This window comes from Seriola aureovittata, chromosome 7 (assembly GCF_021018895.1).
Source record: "Seriola aureovittata isolate HTS-2021-v1 ecotype China chromosome 7, ASM2101889v1, whole genome shotgun sequence".
In the NCBI taxonomy this organism is placed as follows: Eukaryota; Metazoa; Chordata; class Actinopteri; order Carangiformes; family Carangidae; genus Seriola; species Seriola aureovittata.
In genome coordinates this window covers 24936605-24960743 of record NC_079370.1, presented here as the reverse complement: position 1 = coordinate 24960743, position 24139 = coordinate 24936605, and the positions used below count along the sequence as shown (strand labels likewise).

The following is a 24139-nucleotide window of genomic DNA, read 5'->3' as shown; positions in this document are numbered from 1 at the left end:
TCTGTAGTTGCTTTATTGTCATATCACCCAAACTTATATATTCATATTTTTTTGTCTCTTCAGTATTACCAGGGGAAATATATCACATACTCCCAATATACCAGTTCATTCCATTCTATTTCACACCCTTTTCTTGAGCTCTTGGCTCTCAGCTGAGCAGAAATGCCAGGATGCTTACCTCATTTCCTCCCCTCTTGAGTGAAGTGAGGGAGGAAAGAGGGGAAGTCTGGGAGAAGGGGGGCAGCTGGAGACTGTACTGGCTTTGTTGGGGTTGGAAACTTTTCCTTTTCTTCCCCCTGTCGGCCTGTCTTGCCTCTCCTTTGTACATTAAACAGTGCCATCCCTGTTTACACTGCTGTTGTGGTTGTTGTTGTTTGCACTGTTTTTAATCCTTTGTATCTTGAAGGGTCAGATCCAAAACATAATACATGGCCAAGTTTTTGCTTATTTGTTACCTACAGGCTTTTTTATTTGTCTTCTATTTTAAACACGGAAGGATTCATTTAATCACACTAATATGATTTAAATGTCTTTGCTGACGACACTAGCACAACGTTAAACCTATCATTTAAATAGAGAAACTAACCACACTCCCCAGTTTTCAGCCTTCCCCACACTTTGGTGAAAAGGAAAGGACACTGTTTGACTTCATCCATCATAGGTCAATAGCTGTTCAGCTCGCCTGCCAGGAGGTTGCTCTGTCTGTTCATGATGCAGTGGAAGCCTCACTAATGCAGTGACTGTCCCCAGCCCCATAGAAGCCCTGGAATGTGCATAGAGGCAACATTACACAGGAGACAGGCAGGTCAGGAATGCAGCTGGAGTGACACTGACTAGCCGACTACACTGGCTCAGCTGCTGCATGTTTCACTGTTCACATTTGTCTACATCCTGTCTCATTCCTACCCTGTTAACGCTGTTGTCTCCCTGTCTGTGTACCTATACATCTGGCAGTCCATCTGTGAATATATTTGGTCTGTCTTTGTAACTAGTTGTATCTCTATCTCCTTGTGTGTCTATGTCATAGTGTTTTATTTATACTTTTACACGTTGCAACTATGTGAAATGGGATAAGTAATTTCAAATTGGGCTGTGACATGACTACCATGCCTGACAGTAGCTTTGCATGTATTTGTGTTTTATTTTTGTGTCATGCACTCAAAGAGCCTAACCCTGATGGGTTTACAATACACGAAAAGTACAGTTACTGTGGTCAAATATTTCATTACAAAATTGCAGGATATTTTTCAACAGAATATTATGCCTTCTCTCTCAAGCTTGGCATATAAAATCTGCTACAAAAATAGTTCCCCTCCTTATAGCATAACTCAAGTCTTTTCCAAAGATGAAGCATTTGACGTTTATGTCTGATGTTTGGAGGTTTCGATCCCATATCTCCACTACTGGCCAGAATTGAAGTAAATTTATAGACTCAAAACAATCAAATAGCTCCTTAATGACACACAATTATAAAGTTGTGTATAAATACGGAATCCTAGATTACCACTTTATTGAACTTTGTTCAGTACGGATCCCAGTGCTCTACCTGCCGACTGAGTTAGAATCTTAACAGCTTCTTTCAATGTAATATTCTCATCTGCCATTTAGCCAAGATATTTGTACTGATCAGTATATGACAGCACTATTGAACTAGAATTTAAAACAACTGAATTTCTCTTTAATGATTTTGGTCTAAAATGTGAAATTTGTTTTGTCTTCGGTTACCACTAATCTCCATTCCAGCACCATTCTGCAAAAATGTTCAGCATCATCTGCAGATCTTTTTTATGTTAAGCAAATAAAACTATGTCTTGAATATGATAATATGCCCACAATCTGATCATCAACCTAATCTCCCAAGCTAGAAGCTTTAATTTGATGTCATGAATCATTAATATAAAAGGAAAACAATGTTGGAGACAAAAGATCTCCTAAACACAGGTTACAGGTGCTTGATAAAGAGTCTTAATGGCATTATAAAACATCCACAAACAGACTGCTGATAGAGACCTTGCAGTCAGTTTGTGGGTGATTTCCTTTGCCCCACTCATATGTAACCCTGCACACACATTGCCTACCACTTATAGAAACGCAGTTCACCAGTGAGTCTCTGCTGGCTAACTTTAGACCTAGTAGAATCCCAGATCTAATTGTCAACTGTGTGGAATGATAGGCATTCTTCTGCACCGCTGAGTCACCCAGGGTGGTCCTCTCCTTTCCTACTCCTACTAATGAAAGGTGCTGTTTACCCTCGCCTAGGAAAAGACAAGGCTTGGACATGGAGGGTTGTACCCTATTTATAATTTCCCCTCACTTTCATACAAATGACACTGATTAAACTCATGGGCCTGTTATGGTAGTGTTTACAGAGGAATTTCTGTCAGCAGCCTCCTCACCCCACAAATAAAAGGGTTTTGTTGAACCTGTGTGGTACACGTGCAAAGTACCCCAGTGGTTGAATTCAATATCATATAATTTAACATTAGCTACTTAAATCTCCCTTTCCAGGGCTCTACGCTCACTTTTTCCCGGGGGAACACTTGGCTTATATACAGTCAGTAGAAGAAACTGATGGGTCACAGAATATGACGGTAGGTTGAGGCCTTCCCAAGTTATCAAAAAAAGCCACAAGTTCTTACATTAGCAGGTAGGACAGCAGATATTTAAACAAAGGATTTGTCATCCCCCCCTTCAAGTACCCTCATGCAAATATTGCAGTTGTTATGTTACCTCCACCAAGGGGGTTATGTTTTCACCCGTGTCTTTGTTTGTTTACTTGTCAGTAGGATTATATAAAAAGTACATAACTGATTTACACCAAACTGGGGATAGGGCATGGGCCAGTGAAGAACCCATTAAATAAAGTTGAAGGGGAACAAAGCCTATCACTCTAACTCAAAGGCACAACTCACAAATCTCTGCATCCTGTTTCCTCTTTGATTTTATTCTGAAAGTCCTGACCAGAAGTTGTGATTCTTATCTTTCTGGTACTTTCACGCTTCTTTGGGATGTTTGTCCGCTCGCCGCCGCCTCTTCATTCACAATGCTTTCTTATGTTTTCAAATTGTGTCACAACCAATCACTTTTTGCTTAGTTGGCTTCGACGTTGTTGTTATGTATATATGATGTGCAATATGTAAGTACTTCAATTTGAAAGTTCAGTTGCTGCTAACCAGATAGCCCTGGCTCGTCCCACCATGTGTTTTCCTGCCTGCAGGCAGGTCTCATCCTGTGGATGGACTTCAACTTCACCATCTTGGACTGCGGCTGTTGACCGTAGTTCTGCTCAGGTGGAGAACTGGTACATGTGGCGCTATGCCAAGTTCGCCAAGGCTGCAGAGCAGCACAAGGACTGTAATCACCAGTTGCAGTTAGCAGACTGTTTAACCATTAGCAATAGGCTGGTTAGCAGCAGTTGAAGACCAATTTATACATAATGTTGATCATTCAAAAGGGTTCACTTACTTTTTCTTGGCCTGAATATTTTTTCATATTCATGTAGGTGAAGAGAGAGATGAGTTTTTAGGGGAAAACCGCGAATCCCTGCTACAGGAAATCTGTGTTGCGTTTAAATGTCTAGTGTATCATAGTTCTCACCGTGTGTTGAATGAGAGTTGTACTCTCCCAGGCTGCAGTAGGTCAGCCGAGGTCGGTACTGAATGTGTTCTTTCTCTGGAATGCCTAATGAACTCTGTCCCCAAGGAAAGCTCTGGTACATTTACCAGCTCTCATCTTTCTATCTGCTTTCTCTGTTTGTTGTTCTTATGCATGAACATGCTTATGCAGACGGAAATTGTCACTGCACTCTTAAATGCATTTTCATTTATTAATCATTAATATCATACCCAGATCCTGCTCATTTCAGTTAGAAGTTGTCTTTGTATTGAGGATTACCCAAGATTACAGTCTTTTAATTTAATCTCTGTGGCCGTTGAAGTGGTGTGTCCAGCAGTGCTGCACCTTTCTCTGTCTTACAACACATGCTGTATTAGATGCAAGTTTAGATGCTATAAAGTATGTAGCATGTATATATGCACTATTTGAGCAATTAGAAATATTTACTTTTGCATTTAAGTTGCTTCTTGTGTCTCCTCCTTTGACATATTTTGCTTTTTTGGGAGTGGCATTATCACTTTGTGTTATGGTGACAGTAATTTGAAGTGCTCTATATTCCTGTTGTTTGTCCATTTATCTTGTTTTTTTTTAACATTTTTACTTTACTTTAGAAATAACACTACATCTCTTGAGGGGAAATGTACTGTAGTTGTATGAAAAGATGCCAAATCATAGGGAAAGATTTTGTACCAGGAAAGCTAACGGTTCTTCACCCCCCTCCATGTCTTACTCTCTCTGTTGTTACCTTGTCCTTGATTTCTCGTTACCCCACCCCCCACTCTTTCTGTTCTCCCTCAGTTCCACTCACATTGGGTAGATTTAGATTGTGTTGATGTACTGAAATCAGCCAGCTGAAAGAGAAAAGCCTTTACTGCTGACCACAGCTCCACAGACAATGAGCTGATATAGGTGTTTCATTTTGTGAGTGAGACATATCCAGGGCCTTCAGATGAGGCAGCTGGCCTAGTCTGTCAGCATCATCAGGCCTCTCATCACACACCCGCACACACAGCTATCCCTTCGGTAGCGATAAACCTGGACAGTCACTGCTTGGTTGATTTCGATGTGGTGGAATCTCAGCAGCTATGACAAAACTGTGACTTTTCTATTAAACATTTTACAACACTTTAAAGCCTGCTGTATCTAACTCCTCAAAAGTCTTTAAATGGTAGAGAGGGTTAACAATAAGGCAACATGTTAAGGAACATACTTAAGCATAAAATGTATAATTGTAAAATAAGTATTGTGTTAATAGATGAGAGGGCAGGAAAAATACATGTGTGAATCATCCAGTCGTGTGTGTAAGTTGAAGAGATGTCATTTCAGAGACCCATGCGTCCTTCCATATGTGCAGGATATACTAAGGCCAACCCTGCCCACCACATCAGTTTTCTGTTTCAGTCCTGGCACAAAGCAAGGAGCGTCAGAGCTGTGGAACAGGGAGGCTATCGCTGTCTCTTTCTCTCTCTCTCTTTCTCTCTCTCTCTCTTTCTCTCTCTCTCTATCGCTGTCTCTCTCTCTCTCTCGCTGTCTCTCTCTCTCTCTCTCTCTCTCTCTCTCTCTCTCTCTCTCTCTCTCTCGCTGTCTCTCTCTCTCTCTCTGTCTGTGTGTGTGTGAAGGGGTCTAGATTGTGGGGAGAGAGAGCAGCATGTGTTTCAGAAAAGCAGAGATGTGTGGTGCTGATCTTGCCAGTGTTTGGTTGCAGCTGTGGAGCTGCTATGTGGTGCTTGTGATCTTTCGGTATAGTGGTGTAGATTGACAGATTTGTGGAGGTACTGTTTTACTATAGTTGTAGTAAGTTCTTACAAGGTATGCACATATACAATATGTATAATAGAGCATGCTGTGCAGGTCTCTGTAGCTTGTGTGTGTAGGTTATGGGTATGTGTATGGGTAGGTCTCTGTCCCTTGGCACTGCTGTATGTGTTTCCAGAGCATGGTTGATTGCCAAGGTGTAACCAAAGACTCGGATAACCACGCACATGCACACTGAGGGATGGACATCCAACAAGCAAGCTGGACCTCAGTAGCAACACTCTCCTAAAATAAAATAACAGACATTCTTTCTCCACCAACCTCATCACCACTCCCAGAAACACAAAGCACAACACAGATGTCGAATCATGGAGAGTACAGTGCTTTTGTAAAATAGTGGTTACTGGATGTAGCTTGGGTTCTATGAGTATGTGCATGGCCCTCTAATGGGCTTTGCTGTTGGTTAACACCTTTGAGGCTCTGACTTGGCACCCTGAAATAGATCTTTGCACTTACTGCCCAATCAGGGGGTAGCAACTACCCACCGTGGTCTCACACGCTGCTCATCTACCTTTGGAACTCAGCAGCCTATACCTAAAAAGCGGGCCAGCGGGGCCTCTAGTTAGAGGACTATGCATGTACTCATTACATCCAGTAACTACTATTTGTATTTTGTACATGCTTCGCTGTTTGTTAACACCAAAGGCGAAGGCTATTATGTGATAAGTTCAGGTATTGGAATAGGTACAGTGTTTCCCACAGGTCTGAAATATACTTGTGGTGGTAGCTGGCAAAAAGGACTGGTATTACCTGTGGGCACAAAAATGGTCTGCTACATTTGACAAACAACAAATATGTGTGATCTTTAACACAATATTTTGATTTATGAAATATTTTATTGACTTCACATAATATACTTAACAGACCCCCCCCCCCCCCAAAAAAAAAAAAAAAAAAAAATCTACCAACATGGGAAATCAATTTCCCCTTATATTTAGCCAGGACAACTTTGCTGCATGTGTAGCTACCAACGCAGCATAGTTGCCGCTTTCTTTCATAGAATTCGGAGCTAACTACCATGTCAGAAAACAATACACAATAAGGAGAAAAGGGCCCAATTCCAATTCGGCCCCTACACACTCTCACTCTATTTGCCCGTTTGTGTGAAGGGTCCGCCGCATCGAGTGTTGTTCCAAACTAACGACCCTTAAATGGGAATGGATTATAAAGCCCTCCAACACCGAGTCTGCATCAATGCAGATTTACAAACCACACTCCCAGATGAGTGCAGCATTGCTTTGAGTCCAGAATGGATTAAATGCCATATACCTACTAATGTGAGTTCTGTGTGTTTATTTCTAAAGGATAAATCATAAATTACCTCCAACAGACACGCACACATGACAAAATTACAGGTGAAATTGTATTTTGGAATTAACATGGCGATGTGTACCCGAAAAAATGGGGTGTTTTTTTATTTGACTTGATATTTGAAAATTAAATTGATAAAATAAGGATATAATTAGATTAAAACAGCAAACGAAAACATGTTCAGCAAAATAAAAATGCGGCCAAAGAAGCATGTGAGTGAATTTTTTATTTATTTAATCAATAATTTTCCTTTTACAAGCTAACTATGCCATGGATATGATGAGGGCCATGTCATTGCACACACATCTACATCTTTGTCAATGCTGTGTATAAGATTATCTTTTAGATAAGATTTAATCACAATATTTAGGTAACAATGAATTTCCTGTTTCCATTGAGTAAGGTGAGGGCGTCCCAAAGCTTGCCGTTGTATTTATACCCTCCCCTTTAATGAAGAGACCCTCCACAGCCACTAGTGTGACTCCACACAGAGTTAAAGTCTGTCTCTTGAGTGGGAGTGTGTAGGGACCAGATTAGAATTGTGCCAAGGAGTTGCTTTACCTTGTCTGTGCTTGTAAAATATCCTCATCTTTTAACGTACGTCTTTCCTTTAACGTCTCTCTCTCTTCCTCTTCCTCCCTCTCTCTTTCTGTGTGTGTGGTTCTCTGCAGAGGATGGGCGATTGTCAGTAGACCCTTCTCGTGATAGCAGAACGAACAGGACCGGTAGAGTGATGGGAGAGTAATTGATCGCAGATGGTGTTGTTCTTCTCTCGGACGGATAAAAAAAAAAATGCTAAAATGTGACGCCAAATATAATTTGGCGGCTGTTAATATACTTGGGTGGTGTGCCCAAGTAAAATCTATGTGTGGGAACCACTGAGGTATTTTGAAGGAAAATATGGGATCAGAGTATCTCTATATAAAATGTGTCTGTCATCCTACTGTCATCACTCAGGGTATCAGAGAGAGAGAGAATGACGAGCAAAACAAAAAGACTGAATGAGTGAGTGATCGATTTACACTATTGGTCACCTGAATACCATGTGACTTAGTCATGATGTTACACACGCCTTTGCTCTTTTTAAATGAATTGGCACAGTTTCAATTAGGGGATTGTTTACAGCCTGCAATTTCTGCTAACTTCATCGTTTGCATTTGTTGCTAAATTAAGAGACTTTTTTCAAAAAATACTGGACTGGGCACTATTTCAAACTTCCATTGTCATTGCCTGACAACAGAAAAACATGTAAATGAGAACAGTTTTATTGGGAATTCAGCTTTATTAAAATATTATATATGTGAGCACAGACGGGAGGAGAGGAGCAAACAGATACAGGGCAGAAACCAGCTGACACTGGGCAGAATGCGAATACGATGCAGTGATGTCAGTTGAAGTATACAGTGGTTCCACTATAGTTTTAATCTATGTCCTCGGTTTTGCATATTGTCCATACGTGGTCCAGCCATATACTAGGTTTTGACCCGGCCTTGTTTTTGCTGTAGAGCTTTATTTACAATGACTGCAGTTTTTAAAGCAACATTAAACATAATGTTGCTGTTTTTTGACTGTGACTATCTAGTGTTATGTACCTTCTGTTTGTCACTTGGCAGATTCACTTTAGAAAAATGGTCACCCTGGTATTAAAGTTCACACATGCTGTCTATTGCTTTTCAACTTAAAATGATTCACTTCATCTGTCTTTGCAATTTTGCTTGTGAATGAGAAACCAGTTTACCAAGGCAAACCCTTGCTCCACTCTGCCATGCTTTATCTTTTGCCATTATCAGCAGAGGACAGTCTGGGCCCAGGCCTTGCCACTGTTGATCTTACAGTCAGATCTGAGCGCTGTGTCTCTGCGTCAATACTGTCCAAGGTTGTTGACTCTTTGTCCTCTCCTCTCATCTGTTACTGATGCTCCGATCAGCTCTGCAAACCTGCACTCTGCCAGCTGTGATACTAACTGAGCCAAATGTCAAAAACTAGCAACTACATTGGAAAACTGCAGTATTTACTGTAACTGAGGATTGGAAGGCCATGCTCAGGGATTTAGATATATACAATTATCATTGCACTGACATGAATATGCCAAAGTATTTATTTTTTATTAAGGCTGAATGATAAGCATAAAATCATATTGCGATTGTTTCATTGGTCATTTTTGGATTTCATTATCACAGACAAAAATATAAAAATGATGATGATGTGATTTGTTGCTTGTTCCAAAAAAGTATGTTCCTTTATGTCTGAAGAATATGGTTTGTAGGCTGTGGCATCTCTGTACATCACAATGCTTCATTTATGGTATGTTGTGACACATTTTACATGTTTATTGCACTTGGCCATATTGAGATTTCAATAATATTTTGATTATTTGTGCAGCCCTATTTTATATCTTACATTATAAACCTCTTACAATATGTTCACTATTCCTGAAAAAAGTTGTTTATCACCAATCTGAAATTAAGATGAAAAATTTTTTTTTATTGTTTCAACAAAATGTTCATAATTTTTCCACCAAAATGAATTTACAATACTACTGCCATTGATTAAACACAAAATATGTTGTCATTCACACCGTCTCCTCTCCTGTTTAGAGATGGCAATACCAAACTGTCAAACGCAATGAACAATGTTCCCTCTCTTTCAGATCTGCAGAATGGTCTTTGGTTTATTATCTTAGGTTGACTTTGATGAAAAGGAAAATAAATTTCCCGGTGTCCACCAATGAAATTTTTATTCAAAATTTTAGTTTTTACATTTTGAATTCTTGCCTTTAAGGTTTTAGGAATGCTCATGCGCCTGACGACTGAAAAATTACTTTCTTTCATTGCATTTTCAGTGTGACTGAATTATTGAAATTTATAATGTATATTAACATTTCTTTCCTTTATTCTCTCTCTCTCCCTCCTACTCTTTCTTTCCTTCTCTTCTCTCCTCTCTCCTCTCTTTTCTTACCTTTTTCCACACTTTCCTTCCATTGCTCTCTCCAGGTTCTGTTGCTTCAGTTTCACAGCAGGTGACCCCCACCCCTCCGCCAAAATCCGGCTATTAGATGTGACCACGAGGTTGATCAGGAGAAGCCACCATGTCTTAAACGCAGACGGGCCCTCTGGAGCCCTATCCCCCCACCCTGGCCCATCCTCCCCCTCCCTCATCCACCACCTTACTCCCTCTCCAAGTCCCATCCCTCTCCCAGACCTCCCTGCACATGTGAGGGACAGGCTACCTAACCCTGGCTCCCCACTGGCACACCCCTCCCCCCCCTCCGGAGAGATGAGCTTGCAGAAGCACCAGCAGCTGGGTGGTGGTAGTGGTGGGGTGATGGGCTCTGACCGGGACCTGCAGTCCACTGCTTCCTCAATTTCACTGCCCTCTGTGAAAAAAGCCCCCAAGAAGAGGCGCCTCTCCCTGACCTCTCTTTTCAGAAGGCGAGGACGGGAGCCCAAATTAGGGCGCCAAAGGTCCCGAGAGCTCCAGCACCCTGGACCTGGAGGCCTTGGAGGGGTGGATGGCATTGCCAGCATTGAGAGCATCCACTCTGAGATGTGTAATGACAAGAACTCTGCCTTCTCTGTGGCTGGGGCCGGAGCTGCCTCCGCTGCTGCTGCGGCTGCTGCCGCTGCCGCTGCCGCTGCCGCTGCCGCCGCCGCCGCCGCTGCTGCTGCTGCTGCTGCTGCCGCCACCTCATCTGCCTCAGGGCCTTCTTCCTCTACCTCGTCCTCCTCCTCCAAGGTGGGGGGTGGGGTGGGGGCAGAGCTACTGGAGTGCCCGCTGTGCCTTCTGCGCCACTCCAGGGAGAACTTCCCTGACATCATGACCTGTCACCACCGCTCCTGCATCGATTGCCTGCGCCAGTACCTGCGCATTGAGATCTCAGAGTCGCGCGTCAACATCAGCTGCCCCGAGTGCTCGGAGCGCTACAACCCGCACGACATCCGCATGATCTTGAGTGACCGGGTGCTCATGGAGAAGTATGAGGAGTTCATGCTGAGGAGGTGGCTGGTGGCTGATCCTGACTGCCGCTGGTGCCCCGCGCCAGACTGTGGGTAAGCAGTGAATTTAAATTTACAAAACAATTACACAGTGAACCTGTCACATAAGCTGTGAAAATTACACATAGTGGTTTCTCAAGAATGCTTTTCAGTGTGTTCAGGGTGTCTCAGGTTTACCTGTTGTCTGGTGTGTGAGATAGAGTGTTGCAAGTTTCCTCAGATTACTGTCTTGCACCTATAGGTAGTGTTGCATAAGACTCGGGCAACTCTGTTCTTCCCAACCCTCCCTCTCCCTTTTCTGTTATGCTCTGCCCAGCCCTTTGCCTACATCCTCGTTGTGTACACTGTGTCACACTGCTCGGTTCAAAAGGAGCATTAGATTAGTAGTACACCATTCACGTATTGATTGACAGCTGTGACTTCCCACTCTTAGAAGGGAATATCTCTGCACCTGTCACCATTTTTCCAAGGCAGGCTCCATTTCATCAAGTTAATGTATTTGTCTACCTGAGATAATTTAATATATAATAATAATAAATATAAGACAGCATTGTTTGTAAATTGCTGTTGCTAGGTCAAGACTAAATACATCAACTCAGAGAATATGGACCATTCATCAGCTCAAGATATCGCTGAGAAAATGAAGGACTTGTTTTCAGAGATCAGAATCACAAAATGCTATTTTTCATACTCTCATACTTAAGCAATATCACACATGAAGGAGTGATGTTGTACTGAATATCAGCACAGCTGTGGTATGGTCATAGGTATGAGACCGCAGGCCAACAGATTATAATTTGTTTGTTTATTTTACCATTTATTCGGCTACACCAACACATATAGTTCTGCAACTGGACTGGTAGTGGACTGTTGCTAAGTAACACATAAACATTCCTGACCTGCACAGTGCACACTAGCTAGCTACGTTGTCAACACGTTACCTCAGGTGTGCACTCAAGTATCCAGATTTCTTCCCTTCATCCTCTTCTGATGACCACATGCAATTTAATTCAAATGTTATTTCTGGAAATAGGTTCATCTTTGCAAAGTTTGTTAAAATCTAAGAGAGGTAATGACCGTTAATGTGACGTTGATTAACGGTTAATAGAACGACTGTAAAGCAGAGCGATACATATAGTTAAAAGTCCCAATGCTGTTGTACTCTATGTCGGCACTCATTGAATGACTCTTGTCCAATCAAATTACTTGATCAGAACTAACTGTTGTGTAAACAGATGTAACATGATAGTTATGGAGGAATAGAAGTACAAAAAAGGGTGAGAAGCAGAAACAAATATTTGTTTTCAACTTGATCTGTAACTGTTAAATAATATTGTGTAATATGTATGCACAGTGTATTATGTCACAGGAAAACCCATACCTCTGTCTGTCTTTTCCAGTCTGTTGGTCTCTTTTCCAGCTATCTTTTCTGTACCAGCTGTCTGTTTGTCTCCTTCCCTGTTTGTTTTCGTTTCAGCTCTCTGTATTATTTGCTGCATGCCCCTGTAACAGTTTTGCTGTTTAATCCCATTCCTGAGTGATGACTCGTTGGTTTGCTTCCACCCAGTCCCCCACACTGCCACTGCAGTCCATCTTTACAGAGGCCATGCAGGGTCAAATGGTGACTGACTCACTGACAAATCAAATCTGCTGCTCATTTGTATATAGCCAGGTGGACATTGGTCTAAAGTCCCTTAACTGCTGGATCTTCATAACTCACAAAATTGAGGAAGCATCTGGAATAAGAATAGAATAAGAATTTACATTAATTTAAAATGTATTGAACCATTTTTCTCTGTGAGGCTGACTCTGAAGTGGTCATGAAAAACATGGTGGACTGTATATCTTTATCATGAAAAATTAGACCCTGTTTTTGTATGACATGCCATAGTGACAACAAGCACAGCACACATTTTTGCGTGAAAAGGCTTATTTATTTGGGAGAATCCTAATTCTCTCTCTCTCTCTCTCTCTCTCTCTCTCTCTCTCTCTCTCTCTCGCCCACTTGCTCAACTACTTGTATAGCCATTTCCTTTTCTTTGAGCTGAGCATTGGGGCGGACCATTGTCCATAGTTTTTGCAGTGTGTCTACCACTGCTGGCACTGGTTCTGGTTCTGGTTCTGGTTCTGAGGAAATTACAGTGTCCTTCTGTTAGGCCTGCACAATATGAGGAAAATTTGCGATGTTTGATGACACTGTTGAATGAAGTGAGTTCACTCCTCACTGATCTATACTGCTCCTCTACATGCACAGCAGACAGCACAGAGGCTGCAGCCCTGTGGAGTTTTGTCCGGTTCATTTGGCTCAGGCGCTGCACCTTGAAGACCCTGCATGCATGGCGATGTGTTTATTGCACATGTTCATATCGCAATGACGAGTTTTTCGATTTCTCCAGCTTTTCTCTGCTCTGTCATTTCCTCTTACTTGTTCCTCTTTCCTGCAGCTCACAGGCTTTCGTTATCATGCTAATATTCATCCAGTCTATTACTCAATTTAAGAGTTGCATGGATCAGTTAGGTTTGGGAAAAGGCACACCCTGGGCCAGGGCAAAAGACATAATATTTGTGTTCAACATTTATTAAGATATCCCTGTCGAACTCCCTCTGTATTAATATGACATTATTGATTAGAAAACAGTATTGTCATTGGTTATACAGTTGATAACTACCATCAGCAACACACTTTCCTTGGTTTTTCATGAGTCCAAATGAGGAGAGAGAGAGAGAGAGTGATAATGGAGTAGTACAGTTTAGACGCCAAGAGAATTAAAGTACATGTATTTAATTCATTAAAGTGCTTATTTTCTAATGGCTGTGGATGCACTGCTGCATTCGGAAATGTAACCTATTTGAGTACTTAATCCCTCTGTCCCTGACTCCCTGGTCAGAGGAAATGTAATGTGTAAATGGACTTGCACTTATATAGCACTTTTCTACCACTCAAAGCGCTTTACAATACTTGCCACATTCACCCATTCACTCAAATTCATACATATCACTCATATGCACAGTCATACACTGATGGAACAGCCATCAGGGGCAATGTGGGGTTCAGTATCTTTCCCAAGGATACTTCGACGTGCAGCCTGGGGATCGAACCACCAACCTTCTAATTAGTGGACGTGTCCTGAGCCACAGCCGCCCTGTGTAAATTAGTTACACACAACGGGTACCGATGTTACAGTTATTGGGCAAAATTTTGTGTGACCACCATTATTATCTAGCACTGCCTTAACCCTCTTGGGCATGGAATTCACCAGAGCTGCACAGGTTGCTACTGGAATCCTCTTCCACTCCTCCATGATGACATCACGGACCTGGTGGATGTTAGACACCTTGCGCTCCTCCACCTTCCGCTTGAGGATGCCCCGCAGGTGCTCAATTGGGTTTAGGTCTGAGAGAGACCTAAACCCAGACATACTTGAGACATACTTGGCCAGTCCATCACCTTTACCTTCAGCTTCCTCAGCAAGGCAGTTGTCATCTTGGAGGTGTGTTTGGGGTCGTTATTATTTTGGAAAACTGCCCTGCGGCCCAGTTTCCGAAGGGAAGGAATCATGCTCTGCTTCAGAATGTCACAGTACATGTTGGAATTCATGTTTCCCTCAATGAACTGCAGCTCCCCAGTGCCGGCAGCACTCATGGAGCCCCAGACCATGACGCTACCACCACCATGCTTGACTGTAGGCTAGACTTAGTTGTCTTTGTACTCCTCACCAGGGTGCCGCCACACATGCTTGACACCATCTGAGCCAAACAAGTTTATCTTGGTCTCGTCAGACCACAGGACATGGTTCCAGTAATCCATGTTCTTGTACTGCTTGTCTTCAGCAAACTCTTTGCGGGCTTTCTTGTGCATCAGCTTCAGAAGAGGCTTCCTTCTGGGACGACGGACATGCAGACCGATTTGATGTAGTGTGCGGTGTATGGTCTGAGCACTGACAGGCTGACCCCCCACTTCTTCAACCTCTGCAGCAATGGAGGCAGCACTCATTCGTCTATTTTTTGAAGCCAACCTCTGGATATGACGCTGAACATAAGGACTCAACTTCTTTGGTCGACCCTGGTGAGGCCTGTTCCGAGTGGAACCTGTCCTGGAAAACCGCTGTATGATCTTGGCCACTGTGCTGTAGCTCTGTTTCAGGGTGTTAGCAATCTTCTTGTAGCCTAGGCCATCTTTATGAAGAGCAACAATTCCATTTTTCAGATCCTCAGAGAGTTCTTTGCCATGAGGCGCCATGTTGAATATCCAGTGACCAGTATGAGAGAGAAAACACCAAATTTAACAGCCCTGCTCCCCATTCACAACTGAAACTTTGTAACACTAACGAGTCACATGACACCAGGGAGGGACAACGACGCAATTGGGCACAATTTGGACATGTTCACTGTGAGGTGTACTCACTTGTGTTGCCAGCTGTTTAGACATTAATGGCTGTGTGTTGAGTTATTTTCAGAGTACAGTAAATCTATACTGCTATACAAGCTGTACACTCACTACTTTAAGTTATATCAAAGTTTCATTTCTATAGTGTTGTCCCATGAATAGATATAATAAAATATTTGCAAAAATGTGAGGGGGTATACTCACTTTTGTGAGATACTGTATGTTTTCTTAGCATGGTTAAATGGGTTTGATAGTGTTGTATTAAAAGATCAATGGGTCGCATTCACGAATATGGGCATAGAAAAGTGTGCACGCAAAATTAATGTCGGATTCATGACACATGCTCACTGGCCAATTTTGATAGTACCACTGTGCGCATGTTAGTGAATCAGAATTATCCTAAATTGACAGGCACGTGTCTGCTATTTGCAATCAGCATACTGCCACACTCTGATTTCTCTGTAAGAAAATACAGTTGCCTAGAGGTGTATCATGGAGAAAGTGGTGTTGGTTAGAGAGAGGCATGGCTCCTGAACCAAAAAAAAAAGACAAGTATTAGGATTTGTAACAGTGGCTTGTCCATAGCTGGCCAACAATATCCAACACAAAGGCACATGATGTGTTGGACAAGCAGAAATAATGCATTTATCAGTGTACATGCAAGCCAAACTGACCACTTTTGAAGTGTGGCTGTTCACAAATCTAAAAAACGAACTTCTATTTGTTTTACATACATGCAATCTAAAATATGTTATAATAGCATTGGCTTAAAGTAGTCATAGAAGACATGTGGGGATGTTCATAATCTTGAATGCCTTTTTGAGGCAGTTTGTTAGGGATCTTTCTTTTGCTTATAATTTTAGAGCTGAGGTTAACTACACCTTGTAATTGAATGTTGTCCTTTTGACAGAGGGAAGCTAACCTAGCAAACCACCATGTGTTTTGTTTGTGTAGGTATGCAGTGATAGCCTTTGGGTGTGCCAGCTGTCCTAAGATCACTTGCGGCAGGGAGGGCTGCGGTACCGAGTTCTGTTACCACTGTAAGCAGCTGTGGCATCCCAACCAAACCTGTGATGCAGCACGGCAGCAGAGAGCCCAGAGCCTTCGTCTGAGGACCATCCGCTCGTCCTCCCTCAGCTACAGCCAAGAGAGCGGAGCTGCAGGTTAAATGAGTGAACCAACACACGCACACACATACACACACACACGCACAGAAGATAGTTGCATGAATGCCCAATTACTTTTTCTAACACCATGGTGAAAATTGAAGTGATGTTATCTGACTGAACAGACCTCACCTGCTGATAGCAGTGGCATTATACAGAGTCTAGTGGGTGAAACTTAATTATGAACAGTTAAATCACATTCTCTTTCTCTCAGCTGATGACATCAAGCCATGTCCACGATGTGCTGCTTACATCATCAAGATGAACGACGGCAGCTGTAACCACATGACCTGTGCCGTCTGCGGATGTGAGTTCTGTTGGCTCTGTATGAAGGAAATCTCAGACCTGCACTACCTGAGGTCAGTACGTCTGCACACGTACACACAGACACGCTTTACAGGCCTTGGTTAGTTTAACATGTTTACATTTAAGTACACTCAGAGTAACAATGTCAAACATTGTTGTGTAAGCAAATCACAACTGTTCATCCTCATCAATCGTCATTACTGCCTTCATCCTTGTGATCGTGATTCTAAGAAAAACATTCATATTGATATACAGTAAGTTTTGCTGTCTGAAGAGTGCCCAAGATAAAGAACCTATCCACCAAGCTTGATCGTTTTACTTCATGACATTTTTGATCTGCCTGACTAAATTAAAATATTTTGAATGATCGTGAAGCTGATTTTCATCAACACTAGGAGAAATTTTTCCCTCAGTTGTGTGACATGGGGGAAAAAAACTGAAGACCTATTATAATATGCACACAAATGTATAAGTGGCGGACTACTTCTTTTTCAGTCCATCGGGCTGTACATTCTGGGGTAAGAAGCCATGGAGCAGAAAGAAGAAGATTTTGTGGCAACTGGGAACACTTGTGGGTGCCCCTGTCGGCATCGCGCTCATCGCTGGTATAGCTATTCCCGCCATGATTATCGGCATCCCTGTATATGTGGGAAGGAAGGTGAGGACACATTGTTTGTATGTATATATTCAGGTTCCTCTGCTAATAGTTACAACTACATGGATGAGGCAGAACATCTACTCATTCGTTCACTGTTTAGATTTACTGTTCAAACACTCAACTGTATAGAGCTGTGTGGTTTATTATAAAGCACAGGGTTTCAGTCTGCAGTGAGTCAGTCAGACTGCTGCATTTTAATCATTTGAATAGTTCCCTTGCTTTGGAGCTCTGCTCTCTCACACAGCGTTCCTCTGAGGCACTATATTTTCAGTTGTAAACATACTCTGTTACATAACTTTATACATATTACATTATCAGTAATGGAAATAAACATGGCCAGATACAAGCACATATATCAAACAGTAAGTCACTAGTTAAATTGGAAAAAAAATAGTGTTAATAATGTTATTTATTTTTCCCAGGCTGAAGTTATCGCAAGCCAGCTGAGGTCATTTGTGATTAACTTGTACATCTGTGTATACACACTTATGTTGCAACTCTCAGTCTGGGTCTGTTTAATGACAGTTTGACGTTGCAATAAAATGAAAGTGTTCAGACTCTCCAGAATTCCCCTCCTAATCCTGCCAAGAAGAAGCCAGAGCCAACAAACTTTTCCCCCTGACCAAACCAGACCACATTCAGCAGTGATCACATGACACTTGTGAAACATCTCAACATGAATCACCTGCATTTCACAGGCACTGGTTGAAAGCTGCTGTTCAGTCATGACATTGACTCATAGACATTTTATTGCTCTATGGTCACATGTCATAGTCTTTATACTCATACTATGTTTCATAGCAGCTGTACTTTGTTGACTGATTTATACTTGCAACAAACAGTCTTTGTGGAAGGTAAGAGGGAACACACACACACATGCACACACACACACACACACACACACACACACACACACACACACACACACACACACACACACACACACATTATTAGGTACACCTTGCCAGTACCGGGTTGAACCCCCTTCTGCCTTCAAAACTGCCTTAAGTCTTCATGGCATAGATTCAACAAGGTGCTGGAAACATTCCTCAGAACACTGAACTTTTTCTCTCTCAGATCCACAACCGCTACGAAGGCAAAGATATTTCCAACCACAAGAGGAACCTGGTGATCGCTGGTGGGGTGACGCTCTCTGTCATCGTGTCTCCTGTAGTAGCTGCAGTCACTGTCGGTCAGTCTGTTCTCCGATCTCTCCTCGCTCCTTCCTTTTTCTCTTTCTCTTTCTCTGTTCTTACTCTCTGTTTGTTTTCAAAGTCAATTGGATTTCTCCTGAGTTGTACAAAAAGATTTGAAAGTTCAAGGAGATTTAGACTGTTGTGATTTCTGCGTGTCAGCAACACTGGCCTCCAGTTTTTTTCCTCTGTGCTTTGGTCTAACTTGTCTCTGTTTCTGTGTCTTTGTCTCTTTCACCCTGCAGGCATTGGCGTTCCCATCATGCTTGCGTACGTCTATGGCGTAGTTCCCATCTCTCTGTGCCGCAGTGGAGGTTGTGGTGTCTCAGCTGGGAATGGCAAAGGAGTCCGCATCGAGTTTGATGATGAAAATGACATGAATGTTGGCAGCGGGGCAGCTGCCACTGGTAAGCTTTAGTGCCCCCACCACCACTACCCTCACTGACATCCAAAAGCCACCTTTTGTGTTTATGCCAAAGTCAGCAAACAACACGATTTGGTTTTTTCCTGAATGATGCACCACTGAGTCCCAATTTAAATGAAATCTGCTGCAATGTCAAGTGTTCCCTAACACCTCTTATTTCACAGAAAAACCCATGAATGCTTGGAATAACATTTCTGTTTCGTCAAAAATGTCTCATGTTTTAGACACACTGCCTTATTTTTCCTGCAAAAGATTATTATGTTTTTGGTAAATGGTAAATGGGGCAGCTGTGGTTCAGGAGGTAGAGTAGTCTGATTAGAGGGTCGGTGGTTTGATCCCTGGCTCCTCCTGGCTGCATGTCAATGTGTCCTTGGGCAAGATACTTAACCCTACGTTGCCCCTGATAGCTGTTCAATCAGTGTATGTGTGTGATGTATGAATGTGTGTGGATGAATGTGGCAAGTAGTATAAAGCACTTTGAGTAGTCAGTAAGACTAGAAAAGTGCTATAAAAGTGCAAGTCCATTTACAGTGCCATGATGTTATTTCATGATTGTATCTTCTTTGTAGATACTACATCAGTGGCAGACACAAGGAACAACCCCAGTATAGGTGAAGGCAGTGTTGGGGGGTTGACGGGCAGCCTGAGTGCCAGTGGTAGCCACATGGACCGTCTGGGGGCCATCAGAGACAACCTGAGTGAGACAGCCTCCACCATGGCCCTGGCTGGAGCCAGCATCACCGGCAGCCTCTCTGGCAGTGCCATGGTCAATTACCTAAACAGGTACTGAGATGGAAACACATGTCGTGGGATTTAAATGTTAATGCAACCTTGGACTTCATGGTGCTTTCTTGCATTATCTAATCTCCCGCCTCACATGTTGTCAGGCTGGAGGTGCAGGCTGATGTGCAGAAGGAGCGTTGCAGTCTCAGTGGTGAATCTGGCACAGTCAGCCTGGGTACAATCAGTGACAATGCTAGCACCAAAGCAATGGCTGGATCCATTCTTAACGCCTACATGCCTCTAGACAGGTGAGCATCATTTACTTTTTATCTAGATAAAGCATTTAGAGACGAGTCTGTTCACTGGCAGCGCTGGTGTAGTTCTGTGTAGCTGGTGTCCTTCCAGAAATCCTCATTATTAAACAGTGTAGGGAGAATTTAGCTCCATTTGGGAAATATGGCGTTAATCAGAATTATCATGTGGAACACTTTTCATGGCCAGATGGTGCTGACTCAAATTATATCGCTGTAATTATAAATAATCAAATTATATAGATATAATTTGAGTCAGCACCATAAAACTAAGGGAATTATTAACAAACGGTGAAGGATCGGATACATTAAGTGACTGAAAGTTACAGAAAACACAGACAACAACTTCATACTTCCACATGTTACCACGCACTACTAGCAACGACTGACCCAAAAAAACCCAACAAACACTAACTACACACACAGTATAAGGATAGATGAATGTAACTGACAGGAGAAATATGCAGCAGGTGAATAAACCAAGGTGATGTGGCCTCTACATGAAGCAGCTGGTAAAAGTGGTAAAACTTAAGGATCACGTTTGAGAAGCCAGTTGTAATTTCTGAATTCATCTTGTTAGCAGAAAAGAAGGTATGTGACTTGTGTTTCTATGGAACAACTGATTCAGCACAGTGGTTTGTGATGTGAGCGAGAAGACGATGATGCAGCAGCAGAGGTGAAGTGATGAAGATTCTGATGAGGTTGTGATTAGCAGAGGAATGTAGAGACTGAATAAAATGACAAAACTATTAAAAGGAGTAAGAAGACAAATACACACATCCACACAATACCATCAGTAATAAATTCCTGACATGAGTAGACAAGACAGGCTGTAAGAGGGAGGGGGGTGCTTTAAGGTATTTCTAGAAAGTGTCTTAGGCTGGCTGTGAGTGAACACATGACATTTTCATCCTTGATTATGTTTATCCAACAGTGATATGGAACTGATTTGCTGATTCAATCCCATCTTGGAAAATATTCCATTCTTCTGTATGTAGTTCGATATGAGAAGGTCCCAGAGCTTAAACAGTCTGCCATTAGCTGTTGTTTCTTAATTTGATCTTATCTTCTGTCTTCTCTGAGAAGCTTTGATCTGTCTTTAAATGTAAACACAAGTCCAGGTTTGGTGTTCTGGTCGGAGCAGCAAATGTCCTCACAAGTGATTTACTGCCATGAAAATGGACCAAAAAGCCTAAGTGCTAAAGCTGGGGTTGCCTGAATTTAGGGATGTTACATACTGTACATATAGTTTTTTTTCTTAAATGCCCTTTTCTTGTCTCAGAGATGGGAACAGTATGGAGGTCCAGGTTGACATTGAATCCAAACCCAGCAAACTACGGCACCACAGTGGCAGCAGCAGTGTAGATGACAGCCATGTCGGTCGCTGTGGCTGGACGTGCCCCTCTAATGGCTGCACCTCGTCAGAGGGCAAAGGAACCTCCACCAAGTGGGCCAAAGAGGCATCCTGCTGCTCCTCCTCCAGCTCCGGGGGCAAAAAGAGCAAAGGCAAGCTGCGCAAGAAAGGCTGCGGTGGCACCAAAATCAACGAGACACGGGAAGACATGGACGCTCAGCTGCTGGAGCAGCGCAGCACCAACTCCTCTGAGTTCGACTCTCCTTCACTGAGCGGCAGCCTGCCTTCCGTGGCTGACTCCCACTCCAGCCACTTCTCTGAGTTCAGCTGCTCTGATCTGGAAAGCATGAAGACGTCCTGTAGCCACGGCTCCGGTGGAGGCGACTACCACACGCGCTTTGCCACCGTCAGCCCTTTACCTGAGGTAGAGAATGACCGTCTGGAGACCTGCCCCACTTCTTCATTGTCCTCCTCCCATGGACAAGGAGCTGTGATCACTCCCCACTCCCCCACCTCCACCACTTCCTCCCTGGGCCACGGGCCAGAGCTCTCACCTCTCTGCTTCATCACAGAGGAGAATGTCAACCTGGTGTGTCCCGCTGAGCTAGACTCTCACAGCAACACTGGAGAGCAGCTTAAAGAAACCAACAACAACCACCACCGACCGCAACATCTAACCCAAACCCAGCAGCAGCCCAAGAACTCCTGTATACAGACTGACATCTAAAATCTCAATACCTTAAGTGCTGCACAAACGCTGTTTTTATTTAACATCCTTTCCTCCATTAAACTAACAATCATAGCCTACAGTTTAGCCTGGATTTTCTGTTAGTCCTTTGTAAAGGGGACATGTTATTTTGGGATTTTTGTCCTTCATAAAAAAACAACCTTTGAGTGAATCAGCTCTGTGTCCGCTGACTGTCAAAAGGCTGGAAGTATAAAAAGGTTCCCAAAGTGCAGCCATGTGAGTAGTGTTAAGGTTGTGAATGCTGGTGTTTCTCCCTGTGCGACCCACAGACTGCTGACTCATTTTTGACAGTTCACTCTCTTGCCACTTGTAACAGAAGACAGCCCACTGATTTGGTTGCTGTCATTTTGATCTGTGTAGGTTATAATAAAACCACTGTGCCAGTTTTGCAAGTATTTGATTCTGGCCCTACAATGTGGATGCAAAACCATGCAGGAATCTTAATGTTACAGCTTTCTAGAAGTTGACTCAAACAGGGACCAGGCAATATGATTCACTATTTCCTCTATTTCTTTTCCCCAAAATATATTAGTCACAGAGGAGCCTTTGTGTTCTTGTCTGTATTTATTATTAGACTTCTTTTGTTTGTTTTTTTCCCTGGATGTTAAATGAAACATCTAATATATAAATATGAGGCCTGGGCTCCACATTGTGAAGCATTTTAGCACTAAAATTGACTCGTAACACAACCAATATTATCCATACATGGATGTACAGAGTCCCATTGTGGGAGAAGGTGCTTGGCAGCTTGGTAACCACTGAGTTTAGACCTGTAGCCTAAAACTCTGTGTGCGCTTTTAGTGCTAAGATGACTTTGGAAGCTCGGGCTTTGTTTAGTTCTGTGGAAATCTTGTGATGATATGTTGGGGGGTGGGTGGGTGAGGGTTGATGAGATTTGAAAAAGGTCTCTGGAAGGCCACAGTTGTCAAGATAATGCTTAAAGTCATTATAATAACAATAACCAATGGGTTGGTCAATTCTGTGAAATTGTATAAAGAAAATGTTTTTGTCCTTTTCAAAGGTGATTTATTCAGGCTGATGGTCTCGCCTCACTGAGTAAGAGAGAGCTTTGATATCTTTCTTTGTTAACTCATGGTGCCTTTAAGAAGCTGTGTTGTTTGTCTCTCTCCACTGTGTCTTCAAGACTCCAAACAGCAACTTATTATAGGTTACAGAATGTGTGTCTGTGTAGGAGGGATGCTCATTTCCATACAGAACACACTGTGGTAGACATGGTAAATGAAGACTTTGCAATTGCCTACCAAAGACAGCACTCAGGCTATTGTTAAATCTTATACCTTTGAATTGTCACCTGTACACACAGTGTGGTGAAACCTTTTAGCCCATGGGGATGAATGACGACAAGACCCAGGATTATACAGACATACAGACTGCTGTTTCATACATGCTTCACAAATGCTACGCAAATAACTGAGGCCGCAAAATGGCCCAAGGCACCTGCACTGTTACCCGTATTTCTTATTACATTGATGTTCTGCAATGCACAAGATTAATAGGGGTACATAGGTTTGTTATGGGTTACCTTCCCTATTGATTTTCCTGCAACTCCAGTTGTCAATCAGTGCTGCTGAGCAGACTTGAAGTCAGATTCTGTTTTCAGCACTTTTCTTTCAGAGCGTTTGCTAAAGCCTGTCTTTACTGCTCAGCGGTCAGCTTTATTGAGGCCACTGAGTCGGCTCAGGTGAACCTCTACCACGTAGGTAAAAGCATCTTGAATGGTATTTTGACCCGGGCCTGTTACTGAATGAACACAGTTTAGTTCGGTGGATAAGGCTACATGCTGCAGTCCTCCCCGCATTAAAGCAAAATGTTTTGTTCTTCCCCACCTTGGTTCTTTTTCCTCATTCTTCAGCAAAATTCCCCTTTCTCAATCCTAATTTGAACACTAGTGCCAGATATAATTTGTAATTTGTGCAGAATGGCATAAGGTATTTGTATATTTGTTTGGTAATTTGCTTTACTATATGCGTGTAAATGCATATCAGAAAAATAAAAAAATATATATATGAAATGTTTCCATCCTCATTTTTTAAGTTGATACATGTGCTTCAGATAGTTGTTATTCCATCTTTAATAGTCTGTGTTTATAACACTGAACTCACCATAGCATAA

General features: G+C 42.5%; 1 protein-coding gene across 1 annotated transcript; it reads left to right on the top strand.

The window, feature by feature from the left end:
- Positions 1-9031: 9031 nt before the first annotated feature.
- On the top strand, positions 9032-24038 carry LOC130172125 (E3 ubiquitin-protein ligase RNF19A-like). Its single transcript, XM_056380559.1, has 10 exons — positions 9032-9045; positions 9735-10790; positions 16078-16286; positions 16504-16648; positions 17091-17253; positions 18331-18445; positions 18692-18853; positions 19440-19653; positions 19758-19901; positions 21187-24038. The coding sequence occupies exons 1-10, from the start codon at positions 9032-9034 to the stop codon at positions 21983-21985; spliced, it is 3021 nt and encodes a 1006-aa protein (XP_056236534.1). The 3' UTR covers positions 21986-24038.
- Positions 24039-24139: the final 101 nt, after the last annotated feature.

Coding starts and splice junctions, on each gene's coding strand:
- LOC130172125 (XM_056380559.1), top strand. Junction 16,649..17,090: donor TCAGACCTGCACTACCTGAG/GTCAGTACGTCT, acceptor CTTCTTTTTCAG/TCCATCGGGCTGTACATTCT. Junction 17,254..18,330: donor CTGTATATGTGGGAAGGAAG/GTGAGGACACAT, acceptor TTTCTCTCTCAG/ATCCACAACCGCTACGAAGG.